General features: G+C 41.4%; 1 protein-coding gene across 1 annotated transcript; it reads left to right on the forward strand.

Annotated features, from left to right (window-relative positions):
* The first annotated feature begins 894 nt into the window (after window positions 1-894).
* On the forward strand, window positions 895-25,479 carry KIF5C (kinesin family member 5C). Its single transcript, XM_053471339.1, has 26 exons — window positions 895-1,179; window positions 5,818-5,908; window positions 7,234-7,307; window positions 8,747-8,851; window positions 10,002-10,050; window positions 10,406-10,461; window positions 10,872-10,959; window positions 11,447-11,571; window positions 11,898-12,002; window positions 12,790-12,938; window positions 13,032-13,180; window positions 14,531-14,706; window positions 15,564-15,632; window positions 15,915-16,121; window positions 17,344-17,490; window positions 17,949-18,137; window positions 18,257-18,374; window positions 19,153-19,229; window positions 19,481-19,590; window positions 19,868-19,969; window positions 20,232-20,292; window positions 20,498-20,569; window positions 20,893-20,997; window positions 22,306-22,522; window positions 22,997-23,113; window positions 25,000-25,479. The coding sequence occupies exons 1-25, from the start codon at window positions 1,054-1,056 to the stop codon at window positions 23,107-23,109; spliced, it is 2,880 nt and encodes a 959-aa protein (XP_053327314.1). The 5' UTR covers window positions 895-1,053; the 3' UTR covers window positions 23,110-23,113; window positions 25,000-25,479.
* The last annotated feature ends 1,406 nt before the right edge of the window (window positions 25,480-26,885 follow it).

Raw genomic sequence — 26,885 nt, forward strand, 5'->3', positions numbered from 1 at the left:
CAGCTTCAATAGAAGTGCTACAGTGCAGGTGAAGGAAGCATACTAAAGTATGCTTCCGGCTTTTATTAACTCCTGTAAATGAATTGAATCCATACCAAATGGATCCCAACGTTTTGTGTTTTTATTTTCCAATAAAGGAAGAGAATCTGACAGATAGACTGCATGCATCAATTTGTATGCTGTAAAATGTTTTATATATATACATATATATATATATTATTTTAAAACAAGTAAATAAAATAAAGTAATAACAATAATAATAATAAACATTTACCAAAGTGCTAGAAATAACTGTACACAGAGCACAATAAACAAAGTAAAGAGATTTGGGATTAATTGTGATGGCCATAGAGGTATCCTGAAATAAAATAAATAGGAGGTGCCAACTTGATCTATGGGGGTCATAAATAAAAAGCGATTCTGTATTCTGGAGTGTATTTGAAGGTGGTGTCAGCTTAGCCACCGGTGGAATGTTCCTGCTTATTGGACCATTCCATCAGCTGCTGTAGTTGATAAGTTTATTTGGACCAGACTCACATTGTATCACATGTGCTTTAATGTATCTAAATATTGCAACATTGTAGCGATTGTAAGTAACTCCACATCAGAGCTGTGTCAGGCTTAGAGCAGGTGATGGGGGGGCTGATGAGGATCATCAGGATTCTCCACCAAACTACAACTCCCAGCATGCTCTGGGCTCCCTACGCTGCAGAACGTGTACTAGGAGGGGCTGGGAGGGGGGATGCAGAGAAGTGACAAAGCCCTGTACCGGGGAGAAGGTGGCTGCTGCTGGTGCAGGATGGCAGATCTTGCAGACAGGGTCAGGAACTGATAGGGTGGAAGACATTCCATCGTTTTGTCTCTGCTACATCCTCACCCTGCACCTGCCATATCTAATACATGGGGCTGGGCTCCTGCAACCCCTGAGCAGATGCTGGATTGGGAATGAGATGATCTGCTGAAGGTGGAGATCTGCTGTTCCAGCTCTGGATTGATATTTATGCATCAGATTGGAAGCCATACATTGCTGCTTAGTTGACCCCCACAGGAATCATGGCAGACCCAGCAGAATGCAGCATCAAAGTGATGTGCAGGTTCAGGCCACTGAATGGAGCAGAAATTCAAAGAGGGGACAAGTTCATCCCTGTATTCAAAGGTGATGACACCACAGTGATTGGGGTAAGTACAAGGAAGGGCATCCCTTTATTTTTACAAGATTGGCCACCCCAAGCCCATACACACAATCTATCATGCAATTTTGAGCCACCATTGTGCATCAGATGCACATCATGGGGTAAGAGTGTCTGTCTAGATGCCCTCTGCAATTCATAGACTTTAGAGCATGGATAATTGTGATCAAATAGGTTTTCCCCTGTATGATGTCTGCACTGGGTCTGGTCGTTGGTGTTAGAAGGGCAAAACCAGGTGGAAGGGATAGGCTCCATTGTATTTTTACCCTGATCAAGCAAAAATGGGGTGTATGAGGCTTATTTTTCCTGTATTAGCCCATTAAGGGTCAGAGACAGGCTTTAACACACACACACACACACCCTTTGCAATTAAGGCTTTCCTTGCAGTTGCTGGGTGTGGATTCCCTGTGGGCTTTTGGTCTAAAACTGAGAAATTCATTAAATTTTTAAAAAACAAAATAGGTGATCCCATCACAAACTTCATATACATCAATGGTCCCCAATTGCATTGAATGAATGGCATCCCTGAGAAACCTGCTGTTTAACCAGACAATAAAAAAAAAATAGCCCAGACAATGAGCGAAATTAACCTGTTTACAATACAGGATTTTCTATTCACCTGCATTCCCTTTAAAATGCTGAAAAGCACCATTTAACCCTTACTAAAACATCCCATTTTCAATATAATGAAAGGGTTAAATATATACTGGTATCCAGGTTGATGGATTTGATCGGCAATCTATTAAATCTATGTTTTATTTTGAATTTATTGCATCCAAGGACAACGCTTATTGTGCTGACAAAGGGTTAATGGGAAGGAAATCTTCACTTCTGAAATATGTAGCTTAATCCTGAGGCTAACAAGCTTTTCACCCAACAAAAGCCAAAGGATTGTGCAACAAAATGCATTGTGCATCCCCCCCATGGCACCTTTAAGGGTTGTGCAAATATCTTCTTTTGGTGAAGGACTTAAGAAATGATTAGAGGGTTAAACTCTCATTAACTACATTTGGAGTTTAATCAAATCAGCTGTTATCTAGAGATGCCAAGAACCGAGATGTGCCACGTGGTCACAGCATCAGGCCCAGCTGGCTCTGCGGGGGTTAAATCAGGAATCAGACAGCAGCAATCGGTTTGGTACCTGCGGCTGCATTGCCTTTGTTCCTGAATGTTTGGAAGCTAGGCTATGGGTAGATGTGGCACTATGTTTGCCTTGTGTGGGACTGGATGGCGGAGCAGGCGCCACTCGGCGGGGATGCCCACCTAATGCAGGTGTCTGGATCCAAAGTGTTTATTTTCCTGGCCGATGGGGATATGTTCTGGTTGCTTCTGCGCTGGTGCAGCCTCCTCAGCATTCATAACGATGATGTCATCAGGATTCTGCACATGTGCAATGGGGATTCTGCAGAGGACCAGCTGATTGACATGTCCATGGTTGCCTTGGAGAGGAGGAGGAGGAGAGCCTGTTCTGGGATGAGGGCCAGGCGTCCCAAAACGATTTGGTTCACAGCGAGAGGTCACTTGTCAATCACAAAAGCCAAAGTGCTCCTGCCACCCAAAACCAGCTTTATGTTCTACAGCGGTGCTTAAAATTGCTTGTATGGATCACACTTGAAATGACCATTTAAGCGATTTACACAGTTACCCAAAACGGCCAAATATTTTGGTCTTTGATTCCTGTTCCTGCCAGAACCTCATTTGGAGGCGAGCAGACAATCAGATCATAATATTTATTTACCCCAGCAAAAAACTCATGTAAACTATCTTAATGCCCTGCTCTATGTATATATGTGCGGAGAGTGACTTGCTTGTCCCCTTGTTTTCCCCTATTTAGTCTAAAATACATGGTATGGATCACAACTCCCATCATTTTCTGTCACCCTCTGCCAAGGCTGCAGAGCTGGCAATCTGCATTTTTCATAAGGCATCTGCTTCTCTGTCAAGCTTACAAAACCCTCAAATCTCCTGGTTTTGATGGAAAAACTCTAATCACCCTTGGCCAAGAAAGTCATGGAGGCAGTAGCTAGAGTGCCCTAGACAGCATATGCAGAGAGGCCATTATAATGTATAGAACCTTACAAATTTCCTGTATCGAAAACTATAACTCTCATGACCCTTAGCCAGGTTTGGCTGAAGCGACGTGTGAAATTAAGTTCTGGTTTTAAATAGTTGGTTTGTCGAATTTAAAAATGAGTCTAAAATCCCATAATAGGTTAGAAATAAACAGAGAGGCTCTTATTACGTCACCAACTGATGAAAACCATTGTTACTTGTCAATAAATAGTATTTATTACTCCGGATTCTAAAGGCTGAAGGAAACCCCTCGGTTCTCCCCAGGGGCATTCTCATGTTCTGGGTTTATATATGAGAGCAGATCCACGGGAGGCTCTGTGGGAAAGTAACTGATCCTGCAATCTCCATTCCAGTTCATCCCAGAGGTGTCTGATGGGGTTGAGGTCAGGGTTCTGTGCAGCCGGTCAAGTTCTTCCACCCCAAACTCATCCAACCATGTCTTTATGGACCTTGCTTTGTGTGCTGGGGCACAGTCATGCTGAAATAGAACAGGGTCTTCCCCAAACTGTTCCCGCAAAGTTGGGAAGCAGAGCATTGTCCAAAATGTCCTGGTATACTGAAGCGTTAAGCTTTCCGTTCACTGGAACTAAGGGGCCCAAACCCCAAACAGCCCCAGACCGTTCATTATCCCTCACCCACCAAACTTTGCAGCAGGCACTGTGCATTCCCAGATTCATCCATCAGACTTCCAGATATTGAAGCGAGATTCAGCACTCCAGAGTTTCCTCTGCTCCAGAGTCCAGCGGCGGTGGCTTTACTCCACTCCAGCCGACGCTTAGGATTGCGCATTGCGATCTTCGGCTTGTGTGCAGCTGCTCGTGTTGGAAACCCATTTCATGAAGCTCCCGACACACAGGGCTTGTGCTGATGTTGCTTCCAGATGCAGTTTGGAACTCCTGTAGTGAGTAAGGATACTCAGGATGGGTTATTTTTCCTTATTGACCAAATGGTCATCTGTGCCCCATCTCGGGGATCATCCTCGGTACTTAGTCCCTTTTTGTTCCTTTGCGGTTAATTCTAATGTGCTGCCTTCTCCAAACTGAACAAAGTAAAACACATCTTGACACCATGCCTTTGAGAAGTGTGCGTCTTTCTGAACTCTCTGCTTTTAGGGTGTGTGGTTAGACATGGCGCTCTGGATGGGCCGTTACCAAGACTTTCTTTATAACCTGGCTACATAAATATCGGCCAACGGGTCACAGGGTAAGGAAGTTTAGAAGACCAGCAAAGTTTTTAGGGCTGTAGAACATTGGGGTACACTCACAATCAGCAAAGGTTCTGAGCTCCTAGAAAAGATGGGCAAGGGGGCATTTGTTTCCCAAAGGGAGACTGTCCTTACCAAGGGACAGTTGGTAGCTATGGTGGTAGAACATAGCTCAATTAATTCAATAGTCTCTGATATTTGGGTACTGTGACAACGTCTCTGTTTAAATACATTTCTTGTAAGTTTAGCAGGGCAATGCGAGCAAACAATGGGAATGAACATTTCTGACCAGCGGGTCCCATTCAGTGTTTCCCCGTCCCCTGCAATCCCTTTCAATGCTTTTGTCTCCATATTAGCTCAGGCTTATCACGATACAATGGGAACATTCCGGCTCTGGCCGCGCTGCTCTCTGTTAAAGTCACATCTACAAACCCACCCCACACAAGGCGTTGGAGTATTGGGGTACATCTGAGGAGATGCCATTTAATAATACTAGAGGTGTCCAGTAATGAAGAGTGATATTAAATAGGGGGGTTAAACCTTCTGACCAAATGATAAATATATACAAATAGGGTTTTAAAACTTATACTGGATACAGCGACGTAGGAGTACCATGCGGGGGGGGGGGGTTTATTTACCAGATTAAGAGTTGGCAGGGGTCACCTTTGCTATAGGTTAGGGCAGGGAGGGCCAAGCTGCCCCTGTATAATATATAGTGAGACTTTGAATACAATGTCTTATCCCATGCTTCACCTAGAGACCACCCTACCTGCCTGTGCCACGCACATTCTGATGGCGGCCCTGGTGTGTTCCTTTACCCTTTAGAACTTTTCCCAACCCCTCGGACTTGGGGCAGCGGGTACTCCTAACACTACAACTTTAATGATGCTAAACATATATAATACCATCTCCTAAGTGGGGAAATCTACCCTTTTATTAGATAAGATCGCTCCTCGTGGTATAAGAATGTTGGGGTAAGGGCTGTTCTATTAGAACCGTGCTGAAGGATACACTGGAAGAAGGGTAGTTCTCATCATTAAGGAGATCCTCAACCTCATAAAACGGTCTGGTCCCTGACATTCTTGGTTTAAGAATTTGTTATACGATCACAGTGTTATGTTTTATATTCTGTAACATCTCCTAAGGGTTAGATAGCACCTTACTGCACCTTGTGCACCTCGTGTTGTCCCTTTTTGGCCACCTCCATCACAGTGTCTTCCTGTTCCTTTTGAGGTCTCCCAGCGTCGTCGCGTTTTTCCGTGAATGTGTGACCTTTTTTATTTAGTAAATTATCTGAACCTCTGAGTTTTCCTGATTCTTGACGCCCTCCTGTTCTTTTTTTTCTTACAGCAGGGGAAGCCTTACGTGTTTGATAAAGTGTTTTCTCCCAACACCTCCCAGGATCAAGTGTACAGCGCCTGCGCCAAGCAGATCGTCAAAGGTAAAACCATCAGAAACTCCGCGTTAAGATGTCTTTTTGAAGGGATGCCCATCTAGTTATCAACATAGTTATCCTCTTTATATCTATTCGTTCCCTTTTCGTACTCGTGTGATATTTTTTAGCTTTTATAATAATAATATTTTTTTATAATAATGTGAAATACTAGAAGCAGAAATGTATGCCATTCGATGCACCTACAAGCCAAAAATGTGAGATGCTGCGTGTCTTCTGCTTGTCTGCCGTAATGGAATATTTGGTGCTTCCTGACACCCCCTCCTGATGAGCTCCGGGGAAATGAACGCCATGGTTACCGGAGCTCCATGCTAAGGAGATGACGGAGATCTCTAAAGCCTGTTGGCCATTTGCCGCTTTGAATCTATTACAGTTCGATCAATGGAGGAGCCTTGGGTTTTCTTTTGTGTTTTCCTGTGTGGGGGGGTGTAGAATGGTAAATTATAATAAGCTCAAAGCAGGGATTTAACCGACTCTGGCATTTTATGAAGAATTCCAAAAACCCCAAAACAAACAAAATCTTGAACTGCGTAGGTTGTGTTCACGCAGGGAATTGTATCCAGGTGCCATTCCTATACCTGAGAATGTCCTAAACTGACCCTGGAGCTCTTCGGAGACAGTTGGCCATCACAAGCATTCTCCTTTAGTGAGCCACAAACCCTTAGGGTTCTAATAACAGTCCTTAAACGTCCTGAATCGTCACCTGTGTTCAAGCATGGGGTTCTGCTGGGATGTGGTTATTCTTACAGGATAATGTAGGTGTGGCTTACTATAGCTCCACCCACTTGTCATAGGAGCCAGTTTTTATCTAGAGGACACTGTAGAGGTTTATTGCACCTCCACCCATAGTTAAAGTATTTTTTCGTACAGCGTTTTGATTGGTTTACGTTGACAATGGGGCGTAACCTTAGTGGGGTCACCTAGAATGTGTAACGTTTGTGTTTTTGTCATCTTGACAAACCCACAAACTTGTACTTACGGGACTGGAATGATTTGTTATTTGCAATAGATCTATGATCTCTTTTCCTCTTATGCGATTCATCAGGGCATCAAGAGTATTCAACATGTTCTAAGTAGATTCTAAGTAATTCTAAAACGAAGCAAGTATTGGGGATTCCGTCCCTCTGTACAGCCATAAATTACTCAGCCTGACGCTGCGTCACTAAGTGCCCCAGGTTTGGCGAGACCCATGTAATTTTCCATGTCTATATTGCTTACCAAGGAGCTGAATCAGTGGGACTGCGGTGATTTAAAGCCTTCTCTGGACGCTGTTAATGTATCTGAGGGCTCTGCTTTACTTCTGTTTATTGTAGATGTTTTGGACGGCTACAATGGAACCATCTTTGCTTATGGACAGACATCTTCAGGGAAAACGCACACGATGGAGGTAATAATTGCTCCTTGCAGGGTCTCCCCCTTAACACATTTGGTTTCTGGTAACTTGTCTCCATGCTAAGATCCCCCCAGGTCACACTTTATGGCTGTTGCTGTAAACTTTGACTTGCGTTTTAGTGGGGTAAATATTGTAGCCTTCATAGATTGGGACCGTTGTCCACCTGATGGACCATTTGCTCCTCTTCAGGGACTGATCGGTGTTTGTTAAATGTTTGAGGGACATAACAAAAAGCTCCTTACAAGTACCTACAGTGTGGTTGATGAGTTCGCTTTGTGTGATGTTCTTTCTACCTTTGTCCATTTTACCAGCTCTTTTACCAAGCCGTGGGACCCTCTTCTCCATCCCTCTGTTTCTACCCTTCTCTACCCCCTATCTCAATTTCCACCTCTATCCTTCATCAGGAAGGGAGTAAAACAAAGATGTTGTGGTTGGTGGATCCATTGGTGGATCCATTGGCCGGGTTATGAATGCATAGACCCTGACCTAGTATCCCTTTTTACTCGCCATGAAGATGTCCTTAAAGACCGCGTTGTCTCTGTATTGTAAGACTGCTTTGAGCCGCAGAATCTGCTGCCTCTCTATAAAAGTCATGTCATAAAAATAGTTAAATATTTAATGAGATTTTTTTCCCCATTTTTATTTTTAAATATAAACAAGGATTTACGGTTCCGTCGGATCATAAGTTTTTCCCTTGGAGTACAAATTCTGATTATCCACCACAAAGCCAGCGAGGCAAACGGAAAAAAAAATATATGATGATAAATTATGTATCCATAAAGCTGCCGGTTGCGTAATGCACACATAGTATTGTTGGGTTTTTTTTTCTTCTTCTTCCCACGCATTTTGCGGAATCTTAAATAAAAATTTTTGTTTTGTTTTTTTTTGTCCCCGCTTCTTCTTAAACCCACTGAGCTGTGATGCACGGATTAGGGATGGTGGCTGCGTAAATAACAGAACTGAAGAATTCTCTTTAAGTCTGCGCTGGTAGAGAGAGTAGATAAGTAACAGATAAGAGAAGAAGACAGATAGAAGAAAGAAATAGCAGATTGCAACGAGCAGTTCCCAATCGTAAATAGAATAAATTGGTGTGGGCGCTATCAGATATAGATATAGCTAGTCTGCATTAAAAACCAAATACATTTTAAAAGAATTATAATATATATAATAAAATGTAGATAACATAAAAATATCAAATGTACAAATGAGCGTAGAGTGCTACCAATATTATAAACTCTTCTGGTACAGAAACCCGATGCGTTTCACCAATGAGGCTTCTTCATGAAAGGCGTGATGCGCGTGTAATGTTTTAATTTGGCCGGTTTATTTTGTTTGTGGTTTGTTCTCTGTTGCCAGGTTAATGATGTATCCTATAAGTGCCAGAACATAGCCAGATGTATCTCCTCTATCGCTATTTTGTTTCCACCCCCCAGGGAAAGCTGCACGACCCTCAGATGATGGGCATCATTCCAAGAATTGCGCACGACATCTTTGATCACATTTATTCCATGGATGAAAACCTCGAGTTCCACATTAAGGTGAATGAGGGCGAGATAAGGGGATTTTGGCACGGTATCGTGAAAATATTTAGAAAAAGTTAGAAGTTTTAAATGCATAAAGACAAAAAAAAGGCAGGTGGAAATGTACTGTTGAGCTTACGATTTAGAGATTTGTTCTTCTTGATTTCTTATCCCTGTATTTTTTTTTTTTTTTTTTTTTTTTTTACTTTTTAAAAGCCTATAAATTTTTTCGACTACAATAGATTAAAAATGCATTAGATTAGACAGGATATTAAAACTTGACCTACTAAGAATGGCAGCTGGACGGCGACTGGTTTCCCGGGATTATAAACCCGTCGCTGCTGGTTTATGGCAGATACTGTCATTTAAATATTGATGTTTGATGGTAAATAGTTACCGCGTTACACTTGTAATTCTTTCTAGTTTATGTTTAAAGTATAAACGGATCCTTTTTTTTTTCTTGTTAAATTTTAATGGGGTTTCTTTATATAATATATATATATATATATATATATATATATATATATATATATATATATATATATATATATATATTAAATTGCACAGAAAATACTGTTATATGACTTTGTATGTGAATCAGACCTGGCGGGATCATGCCATGTATAGATGCAGTAAGCTTGCCCCGGGGTAACCCCCCAGCTGCCCCGGGGTAACCCCCCAGCTGCCCCGGGATCTGCCTCAGGGTCCTGCATGCCTTCTGTGCCGGGACATCATGTCCTATCCTGGTGCTCCCCACCGCAAAAGGGACAGATAGAAAAGAGACCACTGTGTTGGCTAGGGTACTTTGCAGGACATGTGTGTATATATAGGTCTTGAGAAAGGACCGGAGGTGGTCCGAAACGTTGGCCGTGCTGATTGAAATAAACTAGTGCTTAATGCGCTTTGCTACAAAGACCCGTGAGTGCCCATTTTGCTTTGGATATATATATATATATATATATATATATATATATATATATATATATATATATAATATGTGTTTAAAAATAATTGCTAGTTACCCCACAGTTGCACATCAGCTATGCTGGCTTTGATGCATAGACTCCTTCATGGCAAGGTGGTCCATCGCTGACCCCCCTACTGGCCGTTAGGGGCAGTAGTACTATGCGTTTTTTTTTTTTTTAATGACTTTTTTTTCTTCTTCTAGGTTTCCTATTTTGAAATTTACTTGGATAAAATTAGAGACTTACTCGATGGTAATGACCCAAGGATTTAATTTTTTTTTTTTTTTTGTCTGAATACTTCACCAATCACTTCAATACATGATCATACCCTTTAAAATATTAGAAAATACATTTTTACAAGCCTTAACTTAGATCAACAACTATAATAATAATGTTTCATCAGATTTCTCAAAATAAATCATTTTGCACTTAAACTGTGCAAGCTTTTTTTTTGTTAAAAATCTGCTCATGAATTATTTATTATTAATTTAATTTGATTTATTATTATTTAGCCTCGATCTGTTGAGCTCCATTAATGTAAAATCTAATTCTTTTTAATTATTTCTATGGCATTCCTAATACTTTTTCCCCTCTCTCGCTTTTTAAGTGTCTAAGACCAATCTTGCCGTACATGAAGATAAAAACAGAGTTCCTTATGTAAAGGTACAGTAGGTTTGCACTTTTTTTATTGGATTTCTAGAAAATTTGTGATCTTTTACTGTTAAAATGCAATTTTGACCACATTGCCACCAAGGCATATTTTGGTTTTTGGGAATAATTAGTTGATTGCTACTTTTTACTTTTGACTTCGTGCTCCATCCCCGCTGGCGGCCGTATCTCCTTCACAACGTCTCCTTCCGTACAGTTCTAAATCAACCAATAATATTGCCAATTTATGAAGATTAATTCATGTGTCTGATTAGTATACCTGGGAACTTTCTGTATCCGGCTTCCCGGAGCCCCGTTGAGGGACGTGGGTTGGAGGTCCCACCAATGTCGATCAGAAGAAAGTAACCCTCTCTTGTATGTAGGTTGGGCGATCGCTGAGATTTGCTGTTCTTATGTATATTTAGGGTTGCACGGAAAGGTTTGTATCCAGTCCAGAAGAAGTCATGGATGTGATAGATGAGGGCAAAGCCAACAGACACGTCGCGGTTACAAGTAAGTCATTCACAAAATGGATTCCGTGTCTGAAGGGCATGGCGATGTGCGCCGCGGTGGACCAGGGGCTTTAAGGTCCTCTTACAGTGGGAGTGTTGGTGAGAAAAGAAGAAGAGAAATTAGCAGTAAATACAGATTTTTAATAAAAGTATGAGGCGGGATTTTGGATTTAATACGCTGGGAATTTATTGTCGTAGGAAATCATGGAGAAATATTTCTTCTCCTTAGCGTCCTTCTTATCCGAAATTATATATCTCGTAGTGCTGTGTTTTAAATAAACCTCTGTATTGATGTTTACCAATTAAATTAACCGATATATACGCTATAAATCCACCTTATGTGGAGACCACGGGGGCGGCCATCTTGACTTTCTGTTCTTAGAATGAATATTCTCTCTCCCCTAGTGTTAAAGTTACGCATTGCTCTTTTTGTAAGAATGAAGGGAAGGAGATCGGGTTCGCTAAATGATGTTTTTCTTTCTTTCTAGATATGAATGAGCACAGCTCCAGAAGTCACAGTATTTTCTTAATAAACATAAAACAAGAGAACGTGGAAACGGAGAAGAAGCTTTGTGGCAAACTCTACTTGGTGGATTTAGCCGGAAGTGAAAAGGTAATCCGTTTATTTATTTATTTTTTCTTTGGGATCAGAATAATTTGTTTTTTTGTAAAGTGTGTTTTATACAGAACGTAGAACGCTGTACAAATTGGGAAATGTTTGGCTTGCTTGTTAAACTTGGCTAAAGGGACGGTCGTCGTTGTTAAAATAGTGTGTTTGTGTATTGGTTATTCAGCATTTTTTCTGGTTTATTTGTATTTTATTTGTTAAAATTGACTAAGCGGATCAAATGAATTGCAGTTTTTGAATACACTTAGAACATGTATATTGTGGCTGTTGTCACCCAAGTGATTGATGTGCTTGGTGTTGTTGTCTGGCAGGTCAGCAAGACGGGAGCGGAGGGAGCGGTTTTGGATGAAGCCAAAAACATCAATAAGTCTTTATCTGCTTTGGGCAACGTAATCTCGGCTCTGGCCGAAGGAACCGTAAGTACAGATCTCCACCACCGGCATCTGTCTGTAACATCAATCGCAATCAATGGCGTATCGGCCAGGCCGACTGAAACCTGAGGATATGCAGACTCTTCTGTTTCTTTATTACGCTTATCTAATATCTTAGCTTAGATTCGCTTATCTTAGTACCAGGTGTAATAAAAATCCTACTAGTGCTTGCTCCCACGATAGACAAACAATGATGGTGGTCCTTAAATATATATAGCTTTACTTCTATACCTATTACATGTATAGTATGTTCCTCTGCATTGGAGTTTATTCACTAAAGTGAGCATTTGTAGGAGAACTGAACATTATGAAATTCCAACCTTGGTGAGCTTCTCCTGGAAAGCAAGAGTTTGGTCGAGCCTCTAAAAATGTCATATCAGCCGGTCCTTGATTGAACTATGCAATACTCGGGGTCAGGTCTCAGCCCTTATGTCAGTTTTGGCCCTTCATAATGTATAGTAAAGTCAACAAATTGGAATCACGGCCTTCAAACTTTTGTGGATAAGTCAGCCATGGACCTTACTTGGTCCTCCTGCTTTTCTTCACAGCGGTTAGAGGCGCATTAAGTGGATTAGGGTCTTTACAGCCATCTAATCCTAAAGCTACTGGCTGTGACTCTGTTTATTTGGCTATTCTCCCTGTGATTCCTGTAACAATCTGGTTCCCGTTTTTGAGAGCTAGCGCATGCAACATGTGAGAATACCTTCCTCCAACAGAGCTGCCGATTAGGTCAACTGAAAATGTGCTTTTCTTCTTTCTTTATCTTTTGCAGAAAACCCACGTTCCCTACAGAGACAGTAAAATGACCCGTATTCTTCAGGATTCCCTGGGTGGAAATTGCCGAACGACCATTATAATCTGCTGTTCTCCATCCATCTTCAATGAAGCCGAAACAAAGTCCACCCTAATGTTTGGGCAGAGGTGAGCGTCTGTACCGGCAGAACTGCCATCCCGATCTCCAGCTCTTTCTAAGCTCCTTCACTGTTACTTGTATCTCTTGCCCCCCCCCCATAGAGCGAAGACCATCAAGAACACGGTTTCTGTGAATCTTGAGCTGACCGCGGAGGAATGGAAGAAGAAATACGAAAAGGAGAAGGAGAAAAACAAATCTCTCAAGAACATTATCCAGCATCTTGAGATGGAGCTGAGCAGATGGAGAGGCGGTAAGAAAATAATACAAACCTTTGCTGACGAGGACTGTATCAAATCGCAAGTTCACGCCAAACCTCAAAAGCTGCCGGTTCCCAAGATTACAAAGGCATCTGGAACATTGCTTTTTTTTTCTGTTGTATTTTCCTTTCTGTCTCTTATTTGCTGCCTAAAAAAGCTGATTATTATATACTGGATTTTATAGTGCTATCCTATTCTGCAGCGCTGTACAAATAGCGCTTGATAATGCCTATGACATCATGCGTGCTTATCATAACACAGCACCAAGAAGGGTATGCTATAGTACTTGGGTCCCTCCTAGCTCAGGGTATACTAATACATCATGTATTTTTGATACATACTGAATGTAATAGCTGGAAATCCCCCCGAGGTTTCGGGAGCAGTCTCTTTAAATGATGTGTAGGTAGCTTTATGCTGCCAGCTGATGCTGGTGCTTTTTCTTCCGACTCGTCCCACGGGGTTCTGCTGATTGTTGTATAATGAATGTATCTTTGATTGCGGCATGGAAGTTGCCATGGCGACTGCTTTTCTGGAAGCCGTTTTGGTTTGCCTAGAATACAAGTCCCGCGTGTGATTACGGGTTCGATGGCGGCCTCGCTTATTGCAATTTTGCGTTGCCGCTTATACTGGGAGACGCGTGCCTGAATAAAGACAGGGGAGTTCTGTGTCATTAGATTTATGCTTCTTGGAACCACAAGCATAACCACTTTTTTTTCTAATTTATATTGGCTTTTCTAAAGATTTAATTTATACATATATAATTAAAAGCATTTTTCAAAAAGAATAATTTTTTTAACCCTTTAGGCGTTGGGATATCTGTGCTTCTTGTAATAAATGGGTCAATTAACAAAAGTTAATCTGCACGTGCTGGGGCTGTCAGGACAGGGAAAAGGGATTGGTTGTCAAAAATGGCTGTTCTATGGTCCCAATTTGCTTGGGATCTCCTTATGTTGTAAATTATGACATCATTACTTTGTCAGCTCCGCTAAAAGCATTAACGGCAGTGATGTAAGCCACAGGACCCAAGAATGGATCAGCTATTTAATGTATGATGGATTAACTATTATTGCCTAATGCAGCAGGACTGTACTTAAGCATTTATCCGGTGTTTACGCTTGGTTACACTTACATGGCTGGTCTGTGGCCATCATAACCTGGGAACTTTCTGGCTCCGGCTACCTGGAGCTTCCATTGAGAGATGCGGGTAGAAGGTCCCGCTGAGGTCAGTTGGGGGGACTCCGTTGACGTTGAGGAACACGCTTCCTGTTTTTACTCATTTCCTGGCTGCAAAACTGCTAATTTACTCCAAAAATGATTGATTCCGTTTAACATTTTCATAACAGGAGAAGCGGTTCCCGTGGACGAGCAGATAAGCGCAAAAGACCAAAAAACCCTCGAACCGTGTGACAACACCCCGGTCATCGATAACCTGTCCCAGACCATCGCCAGCATCTCGTCGGAGGAGAAGAAGAAGTATGATGACGACATCGCCAGTCTGTACAGGCAGCTGGATGATAAGGTTGGACATCGCTTGCATGTTTTGCATCGTATGGTATTTTCTGGGTGACGTTACAAAAAAAATAAATTAAAAAAAAAAACTGAAAAAAAAAAAAAAAACCTCACTCTATTTTTTTGGGAGGTTTAATGATACTGTGTGAATTATTTTGGGTGTAATTTCCAATTTCTATTGGGAGATAAGTATAATGTTGACTAATTGCACGTTTCTAGCGGTTCCAGATCTTCGTTGCGCTCTGCGTTCAGCAGACAGGAGGTCTTTTTATTTATAGTTTCTAAACATCATTAGAAGAAGTGCTAATTAAAGAAGACATCTTAATTCTTACTTTGTAGCTGCACAAAAAAATGCCATTAACTGCTTCTGGTCTCTGGTGAAATGGGGCAGTTTAATGTAACGACGCAAGTGTGAGAGTGAGAGCGGATACGTGTATCACACTTCTGCGTATATTCATATATAATATGTCCTTCGTTTAATGATATTTATGTAACAATGTATTAATGTAAATATTGCGATGTTGGCCCCGTTAAACTGAATTCTTTATATTACTATTTTAGACCTATGCTCAATGAACTCCAGGTGTAATTCCCTATTTTGTTTATCAAATGATCAATTAAACTTTTTCTTATAAAAACATAATTCTGAGATCATGTGACAGAATGCATAAATGAAATCACAAAGCAGGTGAATATGGATCCTAGTTAATTATGGCTGCGGTGAGACATTTAGTTTTTTTTTACATATGTAATATGTTCCATGGCAGCATTTTGTGTAAACATTTTGTAAAGTTTACAGCATGTTTTTATTTATTTATTGCAATTGCGTGTATTTTATTTTTCATTTCTTCTTTTGAATATTTGTAGGATGATGAGATTAACCAACATAGTCAGATGGCTGAAAAATTGAAACAACAAATGTTGGATCAGGAAGAGGTATAACTGTTTGTTTGTGTTTTGTTTCTTTCTAGAATTAATAATGTTAGGGGTGTGAATCAGTTGACCGAGGGTAAAGGTTTCTAAAACCGATTCCGGTGGAATGTTTTAAAAGTAGTTTTATTGCTGGCGCAATGAATGATTGGATGATTCCAATGGTGATAAAACCAATATTTTGCGCCGGAATCATATTTTATGTGTAAACCTCCATTGAGCATCCATTAGTCTGCCCCATTGTGTCACACTTTAGTATTCCTCCTAATTTCTTCTTCTTCGTTCCAGCTCCTGGCGTCCACACGTAGAGACTATGAGAAGATTCAAGAAGAGCTGACGCGGCTTCAGATAGAGAACGACGCCGCCAAGGACGAGGTGAAGGAAGTTCTTCAAGCCTTGGAGGAACTAGCTGTGAACTATGACCAGAAATCTCAGGAAGTGGAGGACAAGACCAAAGCCAACGAGCAACTTTCTGATGAACTTGGCCAAAAAACGGTAAGTATACTGCCAAAAAACAACACTAATACCTTCCTATTACAAGAGATTTATTCGATTTTGTTACATGGAACGTTTTTGCTCGCTCTGGAGAGTCTGGTCAAAGAGTTTCAGAAGATTGAAATTCCGGAATATCCAGTGTATGACCTCTGTGAATGACTTTGTTGTGAGTCTCCAGATGATAAACCGCGTTTCCTCTTCTAATCCGCCTCGGAAGCCTCTCTGCTTTCTGAAAACTGATTTTCACTTCATCTCGGCTGAACAAACGCCTGCTATCTCTGCACAAAAGTACAGAGAATAATGCATTCATACGATGAAGCTCTGCAGCTGCTTTGGGATTCGGGATGTTTCTAGAACAAAATGCTTTCGTTTTATGAGTCATCTGCCTGCAGTCGGCTTATAGATAATAAGTCTCGCTATCTTCAAAGAGACCGTTTGTGGTTAGAAATGGTAGAACCGGCGTCGTTGAGGCCGAATGAGCGTCGTTATGAATTTAATGGCTGATCGTACGTATGATGCACAAACCAACGTTCACTTCTAGAAGAAGGCTTTGTTTCTTTATAATTAAATTGAGATTGGGGTGGATGGCTCTACCATCCCGGTCTCTTTCTTGTCTGCTGACTGTTGGTTCCGCTGCTTTACTTGCCGTATCCCTGACCATTATCCTAAAAATCTCATCCACCCGATATAGATATAGAATCAGTCTATAAATTAAGATGTTGGGGAAAGGATTTTCAGAGGGTTCCGAGGAATCCATATAGCCTAAAACTATAAAATCTCGATTAAGGAAGGTAGAAGGTTTTTATGCGGTGGAATCGTTTAGACCACAGAAAGGCCACCCTCCTTTTGTTGGTGTGATTGATGATCATGGAAACCTGGAAAGCCTTAGACAAAAAAAACAGATGTTTCTAAACTTTCTCTAACATTAATTCATTGTATCCTTCCTGATGGTACGTTGCTCTGTTCTAGATACCGGGTTCCGTCCTTCCCTATAGATATATCCTCATTCTGCATACCTTTTGGATTGAATAAATTGGTATAGAAATTAATGGCTGAAGGTGATGGCTTCCCTTTTGTCATCCTTAATTTTGACCTTTAATTTACAATAATCAGACAATAATTGAATTCAGTGACAAGAATGGTTTTAGAAGGACTAAGATCTGTGTGTTGTTAATACTGGTTATTTCTTAATACTTTTTCATTTATTTTATTTTTTTTTAAGACCGGTTTGATAGCCACCCAGCGTGAGCTTCACCAGCTGCAGGAGCTCAGTAATCATCAGAAGAAGAGAGCCACGGAAATTCTGAACCTGCTGCTCAAGGACCTTGGAGAGATTGGAGGGATTATTGGAACCAACGACGTGAAAACGGTGATATTTCTTTATTGTTGTCATCATTGTAACAATGTTGCAGCATTACACACACACACACACACACACACACACACACTGCCTAAGGGACTGATATGGTTTAAATAGGACAACTTGATCCAAGAATACGGGTTCCATACAGGAGTTTGTAGCGTACCAGTTCAACAATGATGAAACTTCCAGAACCAAGCCTTGATTTCTTGAATTTGTGCTTTTTGAAACACAAACATTAATTACTCGGCCATTAAGCCATCTTGATGACCTTGATAGTCATTTAAAAGGTTTAATTACAGTTTGCGTTACAGTAACAGACGGAAGGTCGAATTGGCTGACTCTGCAAGCTCTAGCGTACGATGCGCTCGCTGGGTTTTGCTCTTGGTTTTTAATGTGTTGCTTTATTGGACGTAACCGCGCATGGTGTCGCAAGTTTAAAAAATTTAACGAGAAACTTGTTGTAGCTCGCGGATGTGAACGGGGTGATCGAGGAAGAGTTTACCATGGCTCGTCTGTACATCAGCAAGATGAAATCTGAAGTCAAGTCGCTAGTAAATCGGAGTAAACAACTGGAAGCCGCGCAGATGGAAGCAAATCGGAAAATCAATGAAAGCGAGAGAGAGCTGGCGGCGTGCCAACTGCTCAGCTCCCAGGTAATTCACGCGGAATCGTCAAACGGGGGACAAGTGACCCAAAACTTACCGTTCACCCAACAGAATTAGCACTTGCAATTTTTGTCTTATTGCTAACGTATTAATTTCTGTTCCGCCAGCATGAAGCAAAGATCAAATCCCTTACAGATTATATGCAGAATGTGGAGCATAGACGGAGGCAGCTGGAGGAAGCTCAAGACTCGCTGAATGAGGAGCTGGCCAAACTCCATGCGCAAGGTATCTGCCAGTTTGTGTGTTCTGATGCAGACAATCAGCTGGATCTGTCACATCCCCCAAAAAGTGTATACCTCGGAAACGTTTCGCCTCCACTTTCAAGTTACTCACAGTTCAGTTTTTTTTTTATTCATATAATTTCCTGCAGCGCTTCTTACAGTCTATACATTCAAAGGGTCCGACGACATGATCCATTGGGTAAAGCCGGCCGTGCTTGCACGCTTACACTGTCCCATAGTCTGTTGGCGGCATCTCTCCTGTGAGAATCGGGGGTCCCTAATGGTAAATAGGTGTTATATATGGGGGGGGGGGTCTGTGCATCGTCCAAACCAGGATTTAGTAATGTTGGCTTCACAACACAGATCAAAGCACAGGACGCTGTACCTCGGAGATCGTGTCTGGATTATTCTGCTTGTAAGCAGCCTGCAAGCAATTCCTGTGTTTGTGACTCAAAACAGCTTTCTTATTAACTTTAATTAATAACAGAAAGGATATGGGAAAAGCTCAATTATACTGCGAACTCTGCAGAGCTAAATACATTAGATCGATATAAATAAAAATGTACATGAACTGCAACCAATTAATGCCACGAGAAATGCCCGGAGCATTGAGTAGTCGATGAGATTGTTGGGTTTAAATGTCTACATGATGGCGGACCTGATTCACAGAACTGTCACTCAAAGAAAGGCGAGGGTCTGTCCAATACAGAGGTCACTGGATACAGCTGCCAATATCGATTTAAAGATCATTTTTAAATAAAGTACTTTTTGTCTTTTTACAGAAAAAATGCATGAAGTCTCCTTTAAAGATAAAGAAAAGGAACATTTGACCAGACTTCAAGACGCTGAAGAAATGAAGGTAAATTATTGAAAATTGGGTACATCGCAGATTTAATTTTTTTTCCATAAATATTTTGGGGATGCTGATGACGGGGGAGAAAAGCCCTTTCTGGGCACTCGTTACCCGTTCTTACTGCGAGGGTTGTGTCCGCGTATGCTCGCCTTTCTGCTCGGTGTGTTCGCAGGCGTTTATACCCAACGGCCTTGGCTTATCTCTGTGTCCGGATATCTCTCTGTAGTGATTTCATGCTTTTATCTTTTGGAAAAAAGAAAACCCTGGAGCAGCAGATGGAGAGTCACAGGGAGGCTCATCAGAAGCAGCTTTCCCGACTGAGGGATGAAATTGAGGAGAAACAGAAGATGATCGACGATCTCAAAGAGTAAGTTCTGTCTTTGAATAAAATATCTACATGCCTTGTGGGTTCGACGATGGAAGGTGAGTTGGTTCACCCTGTATTTCAACTGAATCGGATTGGTGTTGATCGAGTGATGAGCAAAACGCGAAGGGGCTTCGTTTTCCGTTCTTTGGGTGTTTGTTGGGTTAACAAGTTTCAGTATGGATGATTTGGGGTCGCTAAGACAAATATCTGTCCCCTCTCAGAGGTAAATTATCCAGAGATTATTCATTTTAACATTTTTCCACCAATTTCCACAAAGTCTGAATCAGAAGCTGCAGCTGCAGAAGGATAAACTGACTTCTGATTACGAGAAGCTAAAGGCGGAAGATCAACAGAGAGCAAAGGAACTGGAAAGTCTTGTGTGAGTACCCCTTGGTTTTATGTTTGATGTTTATGTATGTTCTGTGTGTCTGGAGAACATCAACGAACAGAACTTTACAACGGGGAGCCCGCTGGGATTAACAAATAATGAACATTTTTCATTTTATAAGGTAAATGTACCGTTTCCGCCCCGGCGTATATTATTTCATATTAAGAGAGTATAGGAATGTCTTCTTTCTAATGATTTTTATCACTGTGGTGCGATATAAAACAATAAATATATATATATTTTTTTCTACTAGGCTGCTTAATGAGAAGCGGGAGCAGTCTCGCGAAGACCTAAAAGGCCTGGAGGAAACCGTGGTATGTTTGCTGAAGGTGTTTTTATTAGTCAATTTAACCTCAATTTTTTTAATGTTTTTATAATAGGATAACGTGTTAAATCTCATTATAAAATGTTAAATCCTATTAAATTGCTGATAATACAGTTTCCTTTTACTCGGATCGCTGCTGTCGGAATATTATCTGGTGAGATGGTTATGGATCCGTTGTTACTTTTGCTGTCTAGGCCAGGGAACTCCAGACTCTCCATAACCTGCGCAGGCTTTTTGTGCAAGATCTCACAACTAGAGTGAAAAAGGTATGTTCTGCGCATGGAGAAGACCCTAAGTTTTTACTTTCAGGATTACATGGCTGGCAGGGGGCACGTGGGACCGGGGGATGCACGGCTTGTCACAGCAACACGTTCCTCATCATAAAAGTTTAAAAATGTGGTTTGATAGCAGATGAGATTTATTGCCCCTCGGTAGAAGTGACTTAATCAAACCTCTGAGTAATGGGTACGCAGCGGCAAAGCTGCAGGTCAGAATCCTCAGCAGCTTACTAGGGCGAGGTGGTAACTCATGGGCAGTGACTTTTTCCTTTATCTGGATTATTTTATTTATTTGTATTCCTCCCCTACAGAGCGTTGAGCTGGACAGTGATGATGGAGGTGGAAGCGCAGCCCAAAAACAGAAAATATCCTTTCTTGAGAACAACCTTGAGCAGCTCACCAAAGTTCACAAACAGGTGAGAATTACCTGGGATGTTCTGGTACAATGAACAAAAAGGAAGGTCACAAGGTTACATATTTAAGTTAAAACTACCCCTATATGATGCATGGAGTTATAGATACTTTCTTCGGCTTTCCAACTGGGTGCTAAGAGCTGGTCGGTTATAGAATATGTTATACAATTCCAAGTCCTTATTGATATGTTTTTAGTAATATATCCCTCCCAGACAGGTTTCCTTGAATTGGAGTCTATTATAATCGCTATTCCATTTCATCCGATTCACATTACATCAGCGTTTGGAGGAGCGATCTCCTGCATAGATGGCGCTAGCCCCGGAGAACTTAAGTGGGTGTAAACTGGGCAGGGAGAGGGGATAGTTTGCAGGCCATGACCACAAGCGGCTCCCCTTCAGTGAGAAAGAAGAAACTGACCCAGGGAAGCATGGCTTCAACCTGGAGACCCCTGGTCAGACAGAGTTCCCAGCCATGGTGGTCTCGAGTTGAATCTAATGTTGCGATTTGAACAATCTTTTTATTTATTAAGTGCCAACAAACTAGGCAGCGCTGTAGTTTAAATGGGGCCATTTACACACACAAAAATATACATTCATACAGATACATCAGGAGTTGGACCTATCTTGCAAGAGCTCAGTTTAAGATGGTAGTAAGCACAAGAAATAGAACACCTGGTATGTTGGTGGTTTCTGTTTCAAATAATAAAAATGGTATTGGTTATCTTCCAATGTGTTCTTCCATTATCGGATCAGTCTTTATTTACCTCCTCCAATAAACCACAATATAATTGTTCTTTTTAGGACTCCTTTACAAATTTGGATCGGAGTTCCTCTTTTTAAGCTGCAGTGCTCACAAACGCCACTAGATGTCACTAGTATTCCAGCATTGTTCCTAAAGTGCAAGTTTAGCAAATCCCTGCCTTAAAATGTAGTTTTGCTGGGAGTAATACATACAATTACAGAAAATTAGCAGAAATTAATGCCAAAAACCCAAAGAACAAGCTTTCTACAATACTATGTGATGGATCCCATATAACTTGCTGGTCTCTTTTGCTAAACATTCATCCCATTCTAAAATATTCCCTATCACTCATTCTGTGTATGTTTGGATATCTGTATGATGTGTTAGAATCGATTGAGGTGTCTACGTTCTGGAAGTCGACAGCTGGCTGGTGGTGAAGCTGCTTCTGAGCACCTGAAGGCTCTGTAGCCATCTTTCGGCATTAGCTTCATCTGATCACTGTGTATATCTGTGTGATACTCGTTCGTAGGTGCAGATATAGTCCTCCCCAATTCTTACTTTTATTTCAGCTGGTACGCGATAACGCAGATCTCCGCTGTGAGCTTCCTAAACTGGAGAAACGGCTCCGAGCCACAGCTGAGCGAGTTAAGGCCCTGGAGGGTGCCCTTAAGGAGGCCAAAGAGAATGCCATGCGCGACCGCAAGAGATACCAGCAGGAGGTAGACCGCATCAAAGAGGCTGTGAGGGCAAAGAATATGGCAAGGAGGGCACATTCTGCCCAAATCGGTGAGAGATTCTCATTACTTTGTCTTATGTGCTGTTTTACAGTTATGGTTAATGTGCTAGTTGTTTTTTAAAACCTTCCTGGTGCTTAAAGGGTTAAACACAACGTGATGCAAAATAAAATACAGATTAAGCAGCCTATAAATTCAGGTTCCCAGCTGCATAAGCATCTCATTAAGTATTAAATGCCGGCAGAATTGGTTTACTTTTATGGAATAAAGATCTATTATTATTATTATTATTGTTATTGTTGTTGTTTTATATGGCACCATCAAATTCCATAGCGCTGTACAATGGGTAGACAGGACATAACATGTAGTATGCAACATAACAAATTGACTTACAGAGACAACAGGTGAGGAGGAAATATATATGTAGAATTGGTACATTCAGGTTGTTGTCTGTAGACTGTTTTTCACGTCTCACAGGTTGGAGCTGATAGATTGTAAAGCGTTGTCTCTGGGTTTTTTTTTCCAGCCAAACCAATCCGACCCGGCCATTACCCGGCATCCTCTCCCACGGCAGTGAACTCCGTTCGAGGCGGAGGTGGATCCGTGCATTCTTCCTATTACCATCACCATGCAAAATAAACAAGTGAGTCGAGTGATGATTTGGACCAACAAAAAAAGATCTGTGCGCAACATAATCTTCTTTTTATGTTCTTTTGACTTAAGTTATAATAGAAGAATTTCCTCTATCGGTTATGTTGCTTATTCATGTATACATTGCTTCTCCTCCATAAGATATATGGGGTAATAACATTATATTCCCCTCTGTGAGCCGCTCATGCTCCGTCTGCAAAAAAGACACACAATTTTAAGAGTAATAAAGATTTTAACCCCATAAAATTGTTCTCCGCATAACCAGTAACCCCTTGGATCCTGAATCCCCTTTACTTTACTATGGCTGTTATGGCTGGGGGTCTCCAGTGTGTTTTTTTTCTTGCTGCCCCTAGGTGGAGCTGTAGGGTCACGTTATTCGTCTGTCTCGGTCACGCAGCTCGTCTCATTAGCTCAGTTACACAATCACCATGCGCGAACCTATCGCCAGCGCTCATGCTGAAAAAATCTCCCTAAATATATACACACAACCATTCAAAAGTTTGGGGTCACTTAGAAATTTCCTTGGCTTTGAAAGAAAAGCAAACTTTGTCCATTAAAATGAAATGTATCAGAAATCCAGCGCAGACAGTGTTAATGTTGTAAATGACTATTGTAGCTGATTTTAAATACCGTCATATAACACTATTAACCAATAATGGAATTGGTGTGACCGCAAATTTATAATCCATATCTGTCAGATTTACTCCTTATCACTAACAGCCGGAAGGGCGTGATTCTGAAATGTCCGATTTGCCCGTGAAATACGTGGCTTTGTCAATACCCCAACCTGTCGTTGCATGTGAGGTCTGTGAATCAAGGGTCCCCGACATAGACCCCCTGCTCTGTTTCCATAGCGATAAGTCATCTTGGCTTTTGATTCCGTCGCAGATGTACTTGATGGGACTCTTGTTGGGAAGGACGGTCAGCACTTTATATATAATTCTCTATGCATTTGTAGATGTTTCTAGGTAGTGTAGATGTGTGTGTATATGTGGATGGATAGATCTAAAATATGCTGTGGTCCTGTGAACCCCCCAGACCGTGACAAAGAGGTGATCCTAGATAACGCGTTCCCGCACGTTTCCACGATACGGACGGAGCGGAATAAATTCTAGTGCAGTCTTGCAGGGGATACTATTTTTCTCCTTAACAAAAACCCTTTCAGGGATGGGATGGAATCTCTCCATGGTCTGCTGAGAATCTTATAAAGCCCTTTGCTGCTGGATTCCTGTACAGGGCAGGCATATTGTGTAAACGTGACGTTTGGATGGATGGAAATGCGATCTGCGTTTTGGAATAATGCGACTGCAAATCGGAAAATGGAGAAAAGTTTGTACTGCGGACTGTATTGTGTAAATCGGAGACCTTTCACTAAGTCCTAGCTTTTGGATCTGTTCTGTCTCTGTTATCTGAGCCCAATCTACTAGACATACTCCCTGACTCCTTATCATACTGCCAGAATGGCTCAGTCTTAATCACCCAACCAGACTCTCTGTCTAAAGTCTAAGAAGCAGACTTTGTTTGTTTTGCCATAAATATTGAGCTCAGTGAGGTGTTTGAGCAGGGAACGTCACCCAAAAGGTCGCATGATGATACAGCTATGGTGCAAATAAGCCAGTGATCGATAATAAAATGTTTTGCACGCATCCAAAACGCGCCTACAAGTCCTAGTGCAGGGCTGTCCAACCTGCGGCCCTCCAGCTGCTGCAGGACTAAATCTCCCATAATGCTCTTTTATCCAAGTGGCTGATAGGGGAGTATGGGAGATGTAGTCCTGCAACAGCTGGAGGGCCGCAGGTTGGACAGCCCTGTACAAGTGGATAACCCCCCCTCCCCCGGGATTTTTAATGATATTTCTGTTTTCTCCTCTCTCCCCAGGAACCATCGCTACGCATGTGAATCCGCTGTTAATAATTTCGCCATCTCTTCGCGTGTAGTTTGAATCTTTTCCTCCCTGCCCTGTCTGCAGTCATCAGTCTGGATCCCTGGCTTACCTGAACCCGCTAATGTACAGACGCGTTTTATCACAGCGTAATGTATCGAGCATATCGACAACTATAGTGACCCCAGCACCCGTCCCTTGGTGCTAAAGTGGCCTCTGCTCTTACATAGGCAATGCAATCAGCCCCTGGGGTACGGCCGCCTAGCAGCGCTATCCCCTTCCTCAGCTCCCCGGACACCATGCATCGGTGTCTCTGCTGCATATTATCCTTTACATAGCAGCAAAGCCGTATGCCACGCTGTCGGAGGCTGGGGACGAGCGAGTCGCCAGTGTCTGATGTACAATAGAGCCCTATTTTATATATTTATGGAATGAAGAAACCATGTGCTGCTACACATCGTCCATTCATTTTACAGTATAAAAAAAAAGACAAAACCCAAATCTAGCCGATTTTAAGTAAAAAAGTGGAGGTAATGGTTTACGGAGAATACAGCATTTTGGGGTTAATCATGTTCCTTCAACTGAACCCTTCGAACAGTATAAAAAAGGTTATCGGACGGTGTCACGAGGATCGAATTGTTACAACACTTACTACGATGAATGTACTGTTGATCTTGTAGATCAATCAAAGGTCCCCGTTTTTTTGGTTCCATATGTGAAATATGAGCATTAATGAAAAGAATCTCTACATTCATATGATGTTCTATACAGGTTAATTTATGCAATTGTAACAAACATTTGATTCTTGTGTCCTGGTCCATGAGGGGTTAAGTCTGCTACACTGTGGTTAAAAAAAATCTAATTAACCCCATTTAACCCATTGTGGCCTGTGAGATTAGACAGCCAATCCACTTGCTAATTTGAAAAAAACGTGATTTGATTGGCTGAGGAGCAGGTTTGTAATAGGTTGGTCTGTAAAGCCACCTCCTGAGATGGTCCATACGCTTTACTATTGAGCCAAGCACATCACAAAGAGAAATGAATGTATAGATCAAGCCTTCCCTAATGTAGCCCGTAAATTGGCTGTGTCAGCGGATAGATTTAGGATTTTTACAAAAATATGCCTTTTTTTTTCTAACCCTTATGTGCCGGTTATTTATTTTTGTCCCCAAATGTATAGAGCAGGGCAACGCCAACAGAATGCCAGTCCTATCGCCTACAGACTGGCTTAGATTGATGATATTTGTGATAGCTGGACATTCTGCTGTAGCTTTGCCCTGGAATATTCTGTAAGAAACATGACCTTTATTTACAGGACGGATCTTGTAAAGTTGACTTTTTTTTGACAAAAGAATTGAGACTATTTATATGGAAACTAGAAGCATTGCAGGCACGAGTTACATAATGTTTTCCTTTGTTTTGTTTTTTCCCCAAATGTATTTATTTTTCCGTTTTTGTAACAATATATTTATAAAGTTGGATAGTTTTTTGTTATTTAATTTGTATTTATTGTTGGAGGTTTAGTTTCGTTTACATGTGATGATGATGTAACTGCTTTTCTCAAAACTCCAGGATATCGATGTATTTCAGACGCATCTATTTAGTGTACACATGGTCAGCTTTGGCACACAACTGGTTAAACATGTTACTGAAAAGGGGCTATGGAGACGATAATAGGGTCAATAACCCCCCCCCCCAGAAGTTCCAATGATTTAAAATGATTTGTTGAATTGCCTCTTTTAGAAGGATATTTAGATATCCATATAACGTATATTATGTCCTAACAACCGGAGAGCAGTTTTCTGGGGATAAGAATTAGAATTTGCCCTCTTTAGAACTCGGGGCTTGTGGTATAAAACGGGCCGGTGACCTCTGTTGACCT

The sequence above is a fragment of the Spea bombifrons genome, chromosome 7 (assembly GCF_027358695.1).
Source record: "Spea bombifrons isolate aSpeBom1 chromosome 7, aSpeBom1.2.pri, whole genome shotgun sequence".
NCBI classification, from domain to species: Eukaryota; Metazoa; Chordata; class Amphibia; order Anura; family Pelobatidae; genus Spea; species Spea bombifrons.

Bases quoted from the DNA above. Each gene is read 5' to 3' on its own strand.
- KIF5C (XM_053471339.1), top strand. From the start codon at position 1,054: ATGGCAGACCCAGCAGAATGCAGCATCAAAGTGATGTGCAGGTTCAGG. The intron at 16,122-17,343 runs GTAAGTATACTG...TTTTTTTTTAAG, and splicing joins ATGAACTTGGCCAAAAAACG to ACCGGTTTGATAGCCACCCA. The intron at 20,998-22,305 runs GTGAGAATTACC...CTTTTATTTCAG, and splicing joins TCACCAAAGTTCACAAACAG to CTGGTACGCGATAACGCAGA.